This window comes from Anguilla rostrata, chromosome 7 (assembly GCF_018555375.3).
Source record: "Anguilla rostrata isolate EN2019 chromosome 7, ASM1855537v3, whole genome shotgun sequence".
Lineage (NCBI taxonomy): Eukaryota > Metazoa > Chordata > Actinopteri > Anguilliformes > Anguillidae > Anguilla > Anguilla rostrata.
Window position 1 is genome coordinate 10,878,209 of NC_057939.1, and position 12,970 is coordinate 10,891,178.

At 46.0% G+C, this 12,970-nt stretch overlaps 1 protein-coding gene across 6 annotated transcripts in view; it reads left to right on the forward strand.

Moving 5' to 3' along the window:
- ptprz1a (protein tyrosine phosphatase receptor type Z1a) overlaps positions 1-12,970 on the forward strand; it is a 56,375-nt gene that overhangs the window by 34,038 nt on the left and 9,367 nt on the right. For 2 of the 6 annotated variants that reach the window (XM_064342736.1, XM_064342737.1), the window contains exons 8-14: positions 1,016-1,166; positions 2,626-2,810; positions 3,200-3,326; positions 5,897-5,949; positions 6,120-8,301; positions 10,785-10,929; positions 12,666-12,757. In XM_064342736.1, the coding sequence (XP_064198806.1) occupies positions 1,016-1,166; positions 2,626-2,810; positions 3,200-3,326; positions 5,897-5,949; positions 6,120-8,301; positions 10,785-10,929; positions 12,666-12,757 (2,935 nt within the window). The remainder of the gene's footprint in view (positions 1-1,015; positions 1,167-2,625; positions 2,811-3,199; positions 3,327-5,896; positions 5,950-6,119; positions 8,302-10,784; positions 10,930-12,665; positions 12,758-12,970) is intronic. The other 4 variants (XM_064342739.1, XM_064342740.1, XM_064342738.1 and 1 more) reach the window with 3 other exon arrangements.

Here is a 12,970-nt window from a genome sequence, read left to right on the forward strand (position 1 = left end):
TCTATTCACCCGTCGCTTTGTGAGCCTTTGAATACCCGTGAAACGCGGCCGTAAAGCGAGTTTTAAGAAATACCACTCCTCAAAGGCGTACGGTCTGAAACACAGCCTGAACCACAATGACAAAAGCAGAAGTGCCAGGCCTTGGATTTATGTACAAGATAACACAGTGTTTTATAGGTGCCATTATGTAGATGAATAAGGCACAGATTCAGGCTCAGAGCGGTTCTGTTTGCATTGATCTTGTGTGCAATATTTTCATAGCATATTACTCATGCAACGCTAAGTACTGTGGCTATGGCTGGTAAATGGCTTCTCAATGGCTTGTAAGTGCCTAAACAAGTGAATAAATTAACGATAAATCCTGTTTCCATACAAGGTTATTTTGTGCTGTCTATTCTTCACTGTACTAACAGGTCTTGTTGCAGCATGTATGCATACCTATTGTAGGACATAGTCAAATGTTGACTAATTGTTTTTTTTAAAAACTCAATTTTCTTTCGTATTGAAATTAGAAATCAGCTAAGGGAGGAAGTATGTAACACACAATTATTATTATGCAACAGATGAGCGAGTCGAATGATTTCAGAAGCACAAAATTGCAGATAATGACACCACTGGGAGTTTAGCTTCAGGTGTGTTGTTGAAGTGGATTTGTTGTGGGCGGCTGGGGTCATGGGATTAAGGGGGCGGGCATGAATGAGCACGGACAGCAGTGCATGCTGCTGGGTCAAGAGCTGGAATATTCCATTCTTCTGGGGTGTATCTGAGGGGGTGGGGAGGGAGGTCCATGAATTCATGTTAAAGGTTGCCTGTGCTTATCCAGCAACATACTGGATAACAAGTGAAAAAGGTCAATGTTATCTCTGAATATGACAGGATTTAATGTTTTCACGCGTGTGTGCGTGTGTGCGTGTGTCTGTGTGTGCGTGTGTGTGCGCATGTCTATGTGTGTGTGTCTGTGTGTGTGTGCGCGTCTATGCGCATGTCTGTGGTTGTGTGTGTGTGTGTATTTCAGCTGGAGGTGTTCTGTGAGGTCATGACCCTGCAGCAGGCCGGGTATGTGATGCTGCTGGACTACCTGCAGAATAACTTCAGGGAGCAGCAGGACCAGTTCATTGGCCAGGTCTTCTCCTCTTACACTGGGACGGAGGAAGTGCCCAGCCCCAGTACGTACCACAGCTGCCTCGCCATTGTGCAGCCAAACCTGCACTCACATCTCAATTAAAAGCCTTTGTCAATACTGCATGACATTGGCAGATTATTGAATATATAGTCCATTTAATAGTATTTGCCAATTTATAATGTTAGTTGTTAGCACTTTATGCAAACATATAGTATCATATGTAATATAATTATTTTCTTATTCAATGTATGCACATAGCTGTTATAAATGAATTTTCTGATACATTTAGAGGATGAAATACTGTAATATCACAAGAATTTGGTGCTCCTCTGATGCTGGCTGCTCCTTGGTTGGCCTTGGTTGTTCCTCTAGCTAGCACAGTGAGCGAAGGGGTGGAGGGGCAGGCCTCACGGTGCTGCCCTATTTAATGCTGTCTGCTCAAGGCCATTCTGGCTCCACTTGTGCAGTGGTTTCCGGAAAGGTCATTTGTGATATGCCACGTTAGGCATTTTTCCCAGTTTAAAATGTGGGTACTTGGGCACCTTTGTCTTCCAGTGTCTCACTGTATTTATTTGACATCATAATGGTATCACGTTGCTAAGCAACCTGTCCCAGCTTTTCTTAAATGAGTTCTCTTTCTACATCTTACTGTTCAGATGGCCAGTACAATACAGGCCAGTACAGAATGTTATTTTGAATCTAAAAAAAATCAGCAATTTCACTGACAACAATAAACGGTGCCCTCCAAAAGTATGGTAATGTGACAGTGAAATTATATATATTTTTTTTATAAATACTTAGGGCATTATGGATTTAAAATAAAAAGGTGAATCATGCAACGCTTCAACACAGGATGGCAGAGAAAGGTACTGGTGAATCAGGTACAATGCCAGAATGACCCTTCTGCCTCAGAGAGAAAATGACATTACAAGCTCAATTCTGGCTCCAATGAAGACAATAGCAGCATAACCTATTATAGCCTTCGCTGCTATTGTGATCATTAGATTGATGGATATCGCTGAGGTCAGTGTCTCATGTCTAATTTTAATTGGTTCATGCAGTAGGGGGCTTTATGCTGTGTGGCTGCTTAATTTTGCCCAGTGATGGGCATTATCTCGAGCAGTCAGTTCTGACAGTGCACACAGATGGTGAGAAGGCCATGGGCTTCATGTTTCATTCTTTATTCTTCTGGTTCCTGCCTGAAGGGGTAGTGTACGATAAACAAGCAAATAAAGCCCTGTACTGTACATCCCCCACAAGTCATAATTGCAGTAATTATTTTGAAGTGGATTCCTAAGCGGAAGTTTTTGAGCTTGCTCTATTTGCTTTGAGTTTGCTCATACTTTTGTTTATTTCACTATTTATTTTACTGGTTTATTTCAACTTTTTACTTTTTATGCCCCTGAAGGTGCCAAACCAACCATTATTCCCAGAGTAACAAACGATGAGACTACATGCGTCCTTACAGTAGGCTTTTCTGTCTTTCACTCAACATTGCGCAGTTTGTAGCTCAGAGCCGGAGAACGTGCAGGCAGACCCTCACAACTACACCAGCTTGCTGGTGACCTGGGAGCGGCCGCGGGCGGTGTATGACACCAACATCGAGAAGTACTCCGTCACCTACTGGCGGCTGGAGGGGGAGGACCCGCCCAAGAGCGAGTACCTGACAGACGGGGACCAGGACGTGGTAATGCATCCCGTCCCGCAGTCACTCAGCTCGGAGATCTATTGGTTGGCAGTTGATTGGTTGGTTGGTTGAATGATTGGTTGGTTGGTTGGTTTGTTGAATGATTGCTTTGTTGGTTTGTTGATTGATTGATTGATTGGTTGGTTGGTTGGTTGGTTGGTTGATTCGTTGGTTGGTTGATTGGTTTATTGGTTGGTTGCTTAGCTGGTCAGTTTGAATGATTGGTCAGTTGGTTGGTTGGTTGGTTGAATAATTGGTTGGTTGGTTAGCTGGTTGGTTGGTTGGTTGGTTGAATGTTTGTTTGTTTGTTTGGTTGAGTGATTGGTTTGTTGATTGGTTGGTTAGCTGGTTGGTCCTTTGATTGACAGTACATGACCTTCCCACCCCAGGGTGCCATAATCCAGGACCTGGCGGGTAACACCAGCTACATGGTTCAGGTGGTGGCGGTCTGCACCGGCGGTCTGTACGGCCGCGTGAGTGACCAGCTGCGCGTGGATATGCCCCTGGATGACCCTGGTAAGACCGGCAGCACCCTCTGACACACTTAACATCTAGGGTCCCGTGTTGATTACTGTACGTCTCAGTGTTAGCAGCTACGCTATTCTGTAGATTCATCTTTTGCAAACCAGTCCTTCCTTTCTTTCAGCTATTTAAAGTATGTCAAAGATCAATGCAGTCACGGTCACACAGAGGCAAGTGATGTTTCTTTGTAAAGGCAGCCCTTGTAGATGACTTGATTGGCTAAATTAGGAACCCTGAAGCCAAATTTCTGCCGGAATGTCTTGTCGGTACAAGCAAAGAGTGTTTATTTCTTTAAGGTAGCCTCTGTAATTTGTTTGACTGGCTGTAGCAGCCAAATTTCTGCTGAAATTGTACCCCCTTAAGAACGGCTATGGGTATGTTTGCATTAAAAAGGACTATATGGACTAAAATTGATAGTCTGCCAAGTGATGCAATCACTGAAACAGCCAGTTCTTGAAACATCCCAGAAAAGAGATGTTCAGTTGTAAAGATTACCCTACTGTGGGTCAGATATAAAATGCATGGACTGCAATTGGTTTTTGGGTACAGTAGACCTTTCCTTGTCTTGGATCTGTCAGAATGGGAATTCCTCAATAATATTTGTCCTCTGTCAGTTAACTCTCTTTCTCTGTTACTGTCTTTTTTGTGGGTTACACAAATACGTTGTCATGTGTATGAATCTAGTAAATGAATCTGTCCTCTGTACTTTCAAGCACTTCTCGATTCTGGTGTTTTCATTTTATCGATTATTGTGTTTTAATTCTGTTTTTTGTCTTTGAAATATTACTGATCTGTAGAAATGAAGGACATGTGTTGTTTCAGTGTCATGAAGTCAAAGTTGACTCCAGATTGCCTATGTGAAAAATGGTTAAATAACGCACATTATTTGTAAATACACGAAAATATTTAACAGTAAGATAATATATGACTATATGTGCTGTTTGTGTAAAATGATTTTTAATCAAGCAATGGGAAATCTGTATGCTTTGATTACTGTATAAACATTGATAATAAACTAATCCCTTTTGCCAAAAGAATAAAAATCCGTGGTATTATATTTCTATTCCCGTATACAAAAAGGCGTTCTTGTGGTTGTGAGTGAGTCTGTTGAAACGCAGTGTTGGGTTGATGTGGATCTGAGCACTTACTAAACCCGTCTCTCCCTCTCAACAATGTCTTCCTGTACCACTGTACACAGTGTGGTACCAGTGGGAGCAGTGTTGGTTTGAGGGCCCCAATCAGACAAGGGTGAATTCATACCCCCCTTACACACACACACACACACACACACACACACACACTTTAAATTCAGCCCCTGTCCCTACCTAATACAGCACGTGTGGTCTGACCTTCATAAGACCCTGGGAGCTTTAGCACTATTTTGTGTAACTTAATGCTACCAGGCAGGTAAGGCTCATCATCACGCTGTGCACATGTTGTGTGTGAGTGCAGTCCTCCTGCATGACCATAGCTAAGTCCCCTGTGTGATACTGCCCTGTATGCGTTTGTGATCAGCCTGTGGTGACCCGGAAGCAATTGTTTGTGTGTCGTGTGTTTTGTGTGAGCCCCCTGGATGTGGTTTTTGTGGACCTCTCTCTTTCTCTCTCTCTATCTCTCTTTCTCTGTCTCTTTCTCTATCTCTCTCTCTCTCTGACCTAATGACCTTTGGGCAAAATATTCCCAAAGATTCCATCAACAATCTGCCCAGTCTACCAAGTTTCTCAGCAGCTTGGCACATACAGTGGCAGTATTTCTGTGGTATAAAAGATTTGGCTCATATTCCTTGGCCACACTTTATTGTAAGGGCATATTTACACAGAAAACATTTAATATACTTGGTACTTCTTGTGAACTTGTTTTTTGAAGCAGATAATGAGCATAAAATGAAGTGCAACATAAACAAGTAATCATTTATTTTTTCATTCTTGTTATGCAGTACCACTCTGGTCAGGAAATTACTGTGTTATTTAACTGTAAAACCTGACATGAAGTCAAAGCAATAAATCTTAACACAAAGTGCATTTTTTAATGATTTCTAAATGATTTCATTCGTAATGTTGTTCATTGCATGTATGCTGCTTACTGTGTGGTTTCACATCAAACATAGATGCTCAAAATAAGGTAAACTAAGCTGTTGGTTGATTGAAATGCCAGAAGTGTACAAAGTGTAGAAGTTATTGAAAGATGAAACCTTTGTGGATATGAAGTATTGGAAGGCAATGTTTTTCACGGTGGTGTGTGTGTGTGTGTGTGTGTGCACGTGTGTGAGTTGTGATTCCTTTCATATGGTCGTAATGTTTTGGGGTGCAAACATTACCCTCAATATTGGCCTCAGCTTATTTAAAGACTTATCGGAAAGTAACATTAATATTAGCGCTGACCTCTTTGAGACTATGCCCCTGTAAAGTAGAGATCTTTGAGTTTGACCAAGTCAGTGAAAATGCACATTTTCCTGTTCTGTCACACAGTTTAGGTATTTACATTGTTTACCTGCAGGCAAAAAACCTCTAACAGACTTGTGTTGCTTTTGGATCTAATTGATGTGCAAATTATTTTCATTCCAGAAACAGATCCTGATCTATATTTAGGTCCTGATGAAACTGAAGATGTCTTTAAGGTAACATATAAAGATCCTAATCTAATGTTCCTCTACTTTTGCACATCCATGTTTTATTCGTTTTGAAACGAATTCCTGCGAGGATTGTTGTTTATTGCAGTTTGTGGTGTTCTGTTGCTATTTGGCAGTTAGGCTTCACAGAGTAACCCCTCAATCTCTTCGTTCCCCAGGAAGTGTACCAGCCGAATTTGTCGCAGGGAAAATCGAGCCAGAACCAGGCAAGCACGTCAGCCCGCACCGTTACCAGCGACTCCCCCTCCATTCGCATCGCCATGGAAACAGCGGGCCCAGGCTTCCTGTTTCCCGGCAGGAGGAGCACAACCACTCCTGCGGTGAGGAGGGTCACGGAGGAGAGCTCGCTCCCCTGGTCCCGGGGCCACACCCAGCGTCCCGTCCAGAGCCCCGGCACCGAGCGGACTTCCCTCATCAGCCCCGCGGCGTTGCCCGGCAACGGCAGCGTCATCACCGACGTCTACTACGACGACGTCGTCAACAGCACGGCCTACGAGAACGCCACGGCCCCTACGGCCCCGCCTCTCGACGCCGCGCCCCCGGACGACACCCCCGGTCCTTCCTGGGGCACCCGCGGGGAAGCCGCGACGTCGCCCGCCGCAACCGACACTGGTGGGTACGAGGTGACGGAGGCCACCCCCCTCCCCGAAAACCCGCTCGCCGTTACCCCCACCCCCTCCCTGGAGGTACCGCTGTGGCCCACAAGCCCCGGCGGCGAGCTCCCCTCCGTCTCAACGTCCGCCTTCAGTGCCGTTCTCTCCCGGACCACCCAACCGGTGTCTAATGGTGAGACCGCTCTCCCCGCCCCCACTGTGTGTGACTCTCCGCCCCCCCGGTCCTGTTCTGACCCTGTCACCTTCCTGCATGCCACTCCTGTGCTGCCCCCCTCCTCCTCTCTGCCCCCCGGCACCTGGGGCCTGTCCGAAGGCTGGCCCGGGCCGGGCTGGGACGTCCCGCATGCTCTCACTGTCCCGGTGTCCCTCGCCCCCTCGTCCACTTCCGCCCTGTCCCGCCCACCCTCCGCCCATTCTGTCTCTGATTGGAAGATGGACACTGTACTGTTTAGTGGCAATGGTGATGGTGGGGATGGTGATGATGATGATGATAATGATGATGATGTTCTGTCTGGTTCGCCGTCTGTGGCCAAGGGTGATCCCCTGATAATTAGCACTGATACTCTACCCCTTCAAACTTTACCTGATTCATCTGCCACTGTGCTGTCCCATTCTGACTGGGACGGGCTCCATCCTTCTAGACCTCTCAGCACTGTCCCTCCGCCGAAAACTTTCTCCACTTCTCTTTTCCACAAACACCATGAAACTTCACTTTCTCTCTCCGGCGACTGCTGTTCGACGGCAGCGACTGCACGTGCGGGTGGGCAAAGCAGCCTTTGGGCAGTAGGGGGCGCTGCTGATGCCACAGGGGCCTTTGAATCGGCAGCGAGGGATGGCGGGGGTGGCGGTTTCCTTCGGCTCACCTCCGCCATCCCTGAGCTACCTCCTGTCTCCTGCACCTGCGTCTCCATCGACCTGGCGTCTCCTGCGTTTGGCAGGAACTCTGTGCATGCCTCTCTCCATCCTCTTCAGCCTTCCTCCGGCTGGGGGGCGCCCCCTGGTGGCTCATTGACAGACTCTGGTAGCGTGGTAGACTTCCATCCATCTCTGTCTCCCAGCGCTGTGGCTTCCCGCAGCTCCTTGGGCTCTTTTCCTGGTGGCGCAGACGGGGACGCTGACTCCGCCCCCCTGCCCGTAGACCTCTCTCTCCGGGCGGTCGCTCCGTCTCGCTCTCCCGCTCGCCCTTTGAGTGACGTGTCCGTTTCTGTTGCAGTGGCCGCAGCCAGCACTCAGAGCCCCACGCCCTCCTTCGGTCGGGCCCGGCCCGTCCGCCCCCCCGCCCTGTCCCCCACCACCTCCCCCGATGGCGGCTCCACAGCCCCGCTCTCTCAGGACGGACAGGTAGACAGTAGCGCCTCGGGCTCCACCCTGTACGTGGAGTCGCCGGACGACTTAGATCAGGACTGGGACCGGGGCCGGACGGCGCCCCCTGGGGCGGGAGGCACGCCCTCGTTCGCGCTGGCGGCCTCGCCCACCGCGCCGGCCCCGTTCGCCGAGGCGACGGCCAGCGGCGCGGACGACGGCAGCGGCGGCGACCGCCCGTCCTCGTTCTACTTCGACAGCGACAACGGGACCGAGGTTGTCGTCATGGAGACCAAAGGCCTGGGCACGTTTGGCGGAGGGGAGGAGGAGAGCGGCTCCGGGAGTCTCTACGACAACGAGACGTCCTCAGACTTCAGCATACCCGAGTACACGGAGATGGAGTCTGAGGAAGCGCTGGAAGCAGGTAAAGCCCCCTCACCCAGAGCTCTCTGGCCTTTTCCACAAGAGGGCGCTGTTTCCTGAGGGACTGGCCTTACAGTCAGCGAGCGATGGGATGCCACTGCAGTGTGAGTGTGTGGGAACGCTGGGTTAGCGGGACGGCTAACTCCTGGGTCTCAGGCTCAGTCCGCAGAAGCACGAATGCGCTTTTAAACTCCAGTGACATATGGGTAAGGTAAGGTTTGGGGGTCCTTCAGAAGTGACATCATCTTAACATTCATCAAATCTCCAGTATGATCACCATGGCCATGTCGCTTGCTGTTACCAAGTAACAATTTTGTAGTGGCTCATCTTCGCTCAGGGCTAAGCAAAAAAAAATCCCTTGCTACCTTGTCATCCCTATTGTAAACCTGCTTCCAGTTTTGTGTTCTTTTTGTTGTATAAGGAAATGATATATGCATGAGTACATACATATATGCATACATATATACACACGTGTATATATGAAGTTGCGCTCATTGTATCACACTATTCAATAATTTGTCGGTCACCCAAAGTGTATCGTATCTATTTTCTGCCTGTATATAGGATCTAAACAAACACTAACCAGCAGACAGTTTATTCACAGGTATGTTTAAAAATAACCATTAAACATGATCACTAATGATGACACGTATGGACAGGCAAGCAACAGGTAGGTGAGGTAAGCAAAGGTGTGTGGCCATTTTTTTAGCAAGGATTTTTTTAGTGGCCTGACGTTGATTACGAAACAGACTGTTGTTGATGTTTAGATGTTTAGATGTTTTATCAGTCAGTCCCATTTGAGGTGGTCATGCTTCCAAAATTCCTATGCAGATTCATTGGTCTTTCCATAATTTAAATGTAAAAGGGTTGTGTAGAGAATCACCTGTTGCCGGCTTGAATTCCTAGAATTCCCTTGTGTGAGTATACATGACTGGACATTATGGATTTTATTAGATTTTAATATAATTTTAATATGAGCCTCCAGGGCAGTGCATCCTGCTCCAGCCAAACTCTTTACTGCACTGACATGCCCTCTGGGCTGGAACCAAATCCCACCCGGTGCGGAACAGGCCATGTCTGGAAGTGTCGCGGACTGACCCACACGTGGCTGTACTGTCACTCAAAGGAGGGTGTTCTCAGCCCTGTGAGCGACCATCATGAGCACCCGCAGCCTGTCAGTGCCAGCCAGATGGGAAATGCCATCCCCCAACATTTCCACAATATTTGGGGGTTTGCAGGTTCTAATCTACTCTCACCCAGAATCAAAAGTGCAGTTAAATCCAATTAAGGGTTTTAAACTGGGAGGAAATAATTTAGGGGGAAAAAGCATGAGGAATAAAAGAATGAAAATGACTTTATAATACAGCATTTTACTAAGTGCTTGCTAAAAAGCTCAGTCGAGTAATTCATTGAGTTCAGTTTAAATTAAAACCAGCATACACAGGATGGGTATTGTGGAACATTTCCCCACAGTATGATTTGCCTGGTACTGTAATTGTTCAGATATTGCTTTAAATGCAAGAATGGAGTGTGCAGAAATGTCCACAAGGTGGCAGCAGACCTCTTCCTTACCCACACTGTTGTCAGGGCATTGTAAGCATTGGCTGCTCTGGGTGAAACCACAAAGCTTTACTTACACACTCTCCAAATGACAAAAGCAGATATAAACAGTTGTAAAGTCTTTGTGCTATCTTGTCCAATATGCATTTACAGCCTGGCTGTATATCTTTCAATCAGTGTGTTCATTGTGCTCTGATGCTTTATGGTCTCTCTCTCTCTCTCTCTCTCTCTCTCTCTCTCTCTCTGCCTCTATCTCTCTCATACATCCATTGCTGTACAATACAAACAATATTGTGATCACAATGGCTATTGATGTGTGAGAACTGGATTATGTTTTTAAATATTTACTTATTGAAGACTGCATACAATACTGTTGCCAGTTTATTTTCCTGTTTTTCTCCCCAGTGGTAAGTTTTTTTCTCCTTATGGATACTTTTATTTCTTTTTATTGTCCATACTGGTTTGCAAATGATTAATTTCAGGATAATGAATACCAAGTAGTTATACTTGTTAGGATATAGTTGAAACGTCACAGAAATCTATCACACTGAACACATTGTATCTCAAACAAGCTTGTTCTGTTCTCTGTGTGTTTGTGTGTGTGTGTGTGTGTGTTGTACATCACAGAATCACAGGAGTTATTGCTTCCCGTATGTTGTGTGGGTCTGTATGTTTTTATGTGTTAGAGCTGATACAGTATGTGATGTCTACCACGGTTGTGTGAGCAGTGAGCATAGCTGTGAATGTACTGTATTTGAGTTGTGTGAGCAGCTAGTGTTGCTGTGTTTGAACTGGACTGAGCTGTGTGAGCAGCGAGTGCTGTTGTGAATGCACCCTATTGTACGTGAGTCGTGAGCAGCGAGTGTTGCTTTGAATGAGCTGCATTGAGTTGTGTGAGCTGTGCTCTCTCTCTCCCCCACACAGAGGCCAGCAACAGCAGCCACGAGTCTCGTATTGGCCTGGTGAGCCGTGAAGAGAGGGAGAGAAAGGTTTTCTTGCCACTGGCTGTGGTCTCCGTTCTTACTTTCCTCTGCTTGCTGGTACTGGTGGGGATCCTGGTCTACTGGAGGTAAATCTAGTGCGCAACCGCACACAATTAACGTCATTTCCATACATATTCCTATAATCACAACATCACCAGCACACCAGCAATAAATCTCACTCTTATATTGACCCCCTTTACTTAACACCTATAGTCCTCATAAATCACACACACTGTGCTTCACCTTCAGAAGGTAACCCCGGACCAGGTGTTAGAAATCGCAATAATAACCAAGGGAACTTACACACATTGCAGCTGGATTCTACTTGTTAAATACTGGATCTTACAGTTAATTGCCCTGCTGTTTCTGTGAGCAGCAGCAGAAAGTTTGGCAGAAGGGCAGGACGTGGGGATCACGGCGATCCCATCCCTCTAAGGACAGCTGTCGAGGAGCAGGCCGGTGATTCCTGTCATATTGTCTTTAATCTGTCTCACAGGCCTCGGGGGGGCTGCAATGGGATTGAGGAGTGGGATCAAGGGGTCTCAGCCTGTAAGACCCCGATGTTTGTCTGTCTCTCAGGGAGATATAATCTGTCACAGCAGTGGGCGAGTCCTGTTCTTAGGATGAGAGAATACACCGCCCACGCCCTCCCACGTGGACTTATGCCTGCTGGTTTAGCCCTGTGCTGTCAATACATCTCGCTATCGCTCAAGGATGCCTTAGTTCAATGCGATGTGTTGTAAAGGAGAAATTCTGAAATTGATGAGGCGGCACTTTTTCGTTACTGACGTTGAACATGTATGCGATCAGGCGGGGAAATGACCAACGCAACCAATCCGCTAAACATCGCACTCAAAATGTAGGCCTAAATTTAGCCCTATAAAACTATAAATCCCATTCGCCGTCATTTCTGACCTCCCGCTTTTAGAAATGTGACATATTGGTTGTGTTTTTGTTCTTGCATTTGAAGATTGCAAATTATAAGCCTGTAATCTTTAGTGAGTGATTAAATCTTAAATACGTCCCCCTCACGTCGAGCGTCTTGACCTCCTCTCAAGAGTTAATATGTCAGCGCTGGTATGAGGTTAAGAAGCGTCCAAGAAAGGGCACGCAGTTGATTATGTCAGACATTACTGTCTCATCAGTTTCCTAAAATAACGGATTTTGCTGCGGGCAGTTCACTAATCTGCGACTTGCTCGGTTGTTGATTCTCTCTGATAACACGGTGCTCATTTTGCGACGATGGCTGTACATTTTATGTTCTCTTCTAGTGTACACAAAAATAAACAGGCCTGTGTAATTTACAGTGAATTTTTTTGTTGTTGTCCAAGGGCAATCCTCTCTAAGATGCTCATATTGTGGACAGTAAAATCATGCGGTTAATCAACGAAAATTACTGTCATCCTTTTGAAGACGTCTTCTTGATAAATAGACTGTACAACATTGCTTTGGGAATTTAATGAATATTAGGCTATGATTTACTCTCAAACAATAGACCTATGCAGTAAAATGTCCAGTGTTAATTCAACTCGAACAGTGTTAATTTAATACTAACAGATAAGATTTGGTCCCCATTGGAACCAAATGCTATCTATTAGGAGTTGAATTAACAACGTTAGAGTTGAATTAACACTGGACATTTTACTGCATAGGATTAAAAAAAACATGTTAATTTTATCTTAACTCTCTTTTGGTTTGTTTGTTTGCATAGTTCACTGAAGTTCTTATTGCTGTTATCTACGCCTACTCTCCATAGCTACACCTAGGTAGATGCTGTGTGTCAATTCGTAACCGTAGTGATAGTTTCATTGTATTTTTTCAGGAAGTGCTTCCAGACAGCCCACTTTTACATAGACGACAACACCTCACCCAGAGTCATCTCTGACCCAGCCACGCCTATGCTCTTCGCTGAAGGTGACACACACGAATGCACAATCACATACACACGCGCACAAGAATTGATATTAAAGTGCTACATTTCAAATCTCACTCTTGCCCTATGCCACCTGAACCTTGTGTTGCAAGTTTTACATTAACTGCTGCTATATACTGTGGTCTACCAAATACCTGAATGTAATGTAAATGTTACATAGTGGGTCTTACGTCAGAGGGCTCATGTCTCATTCT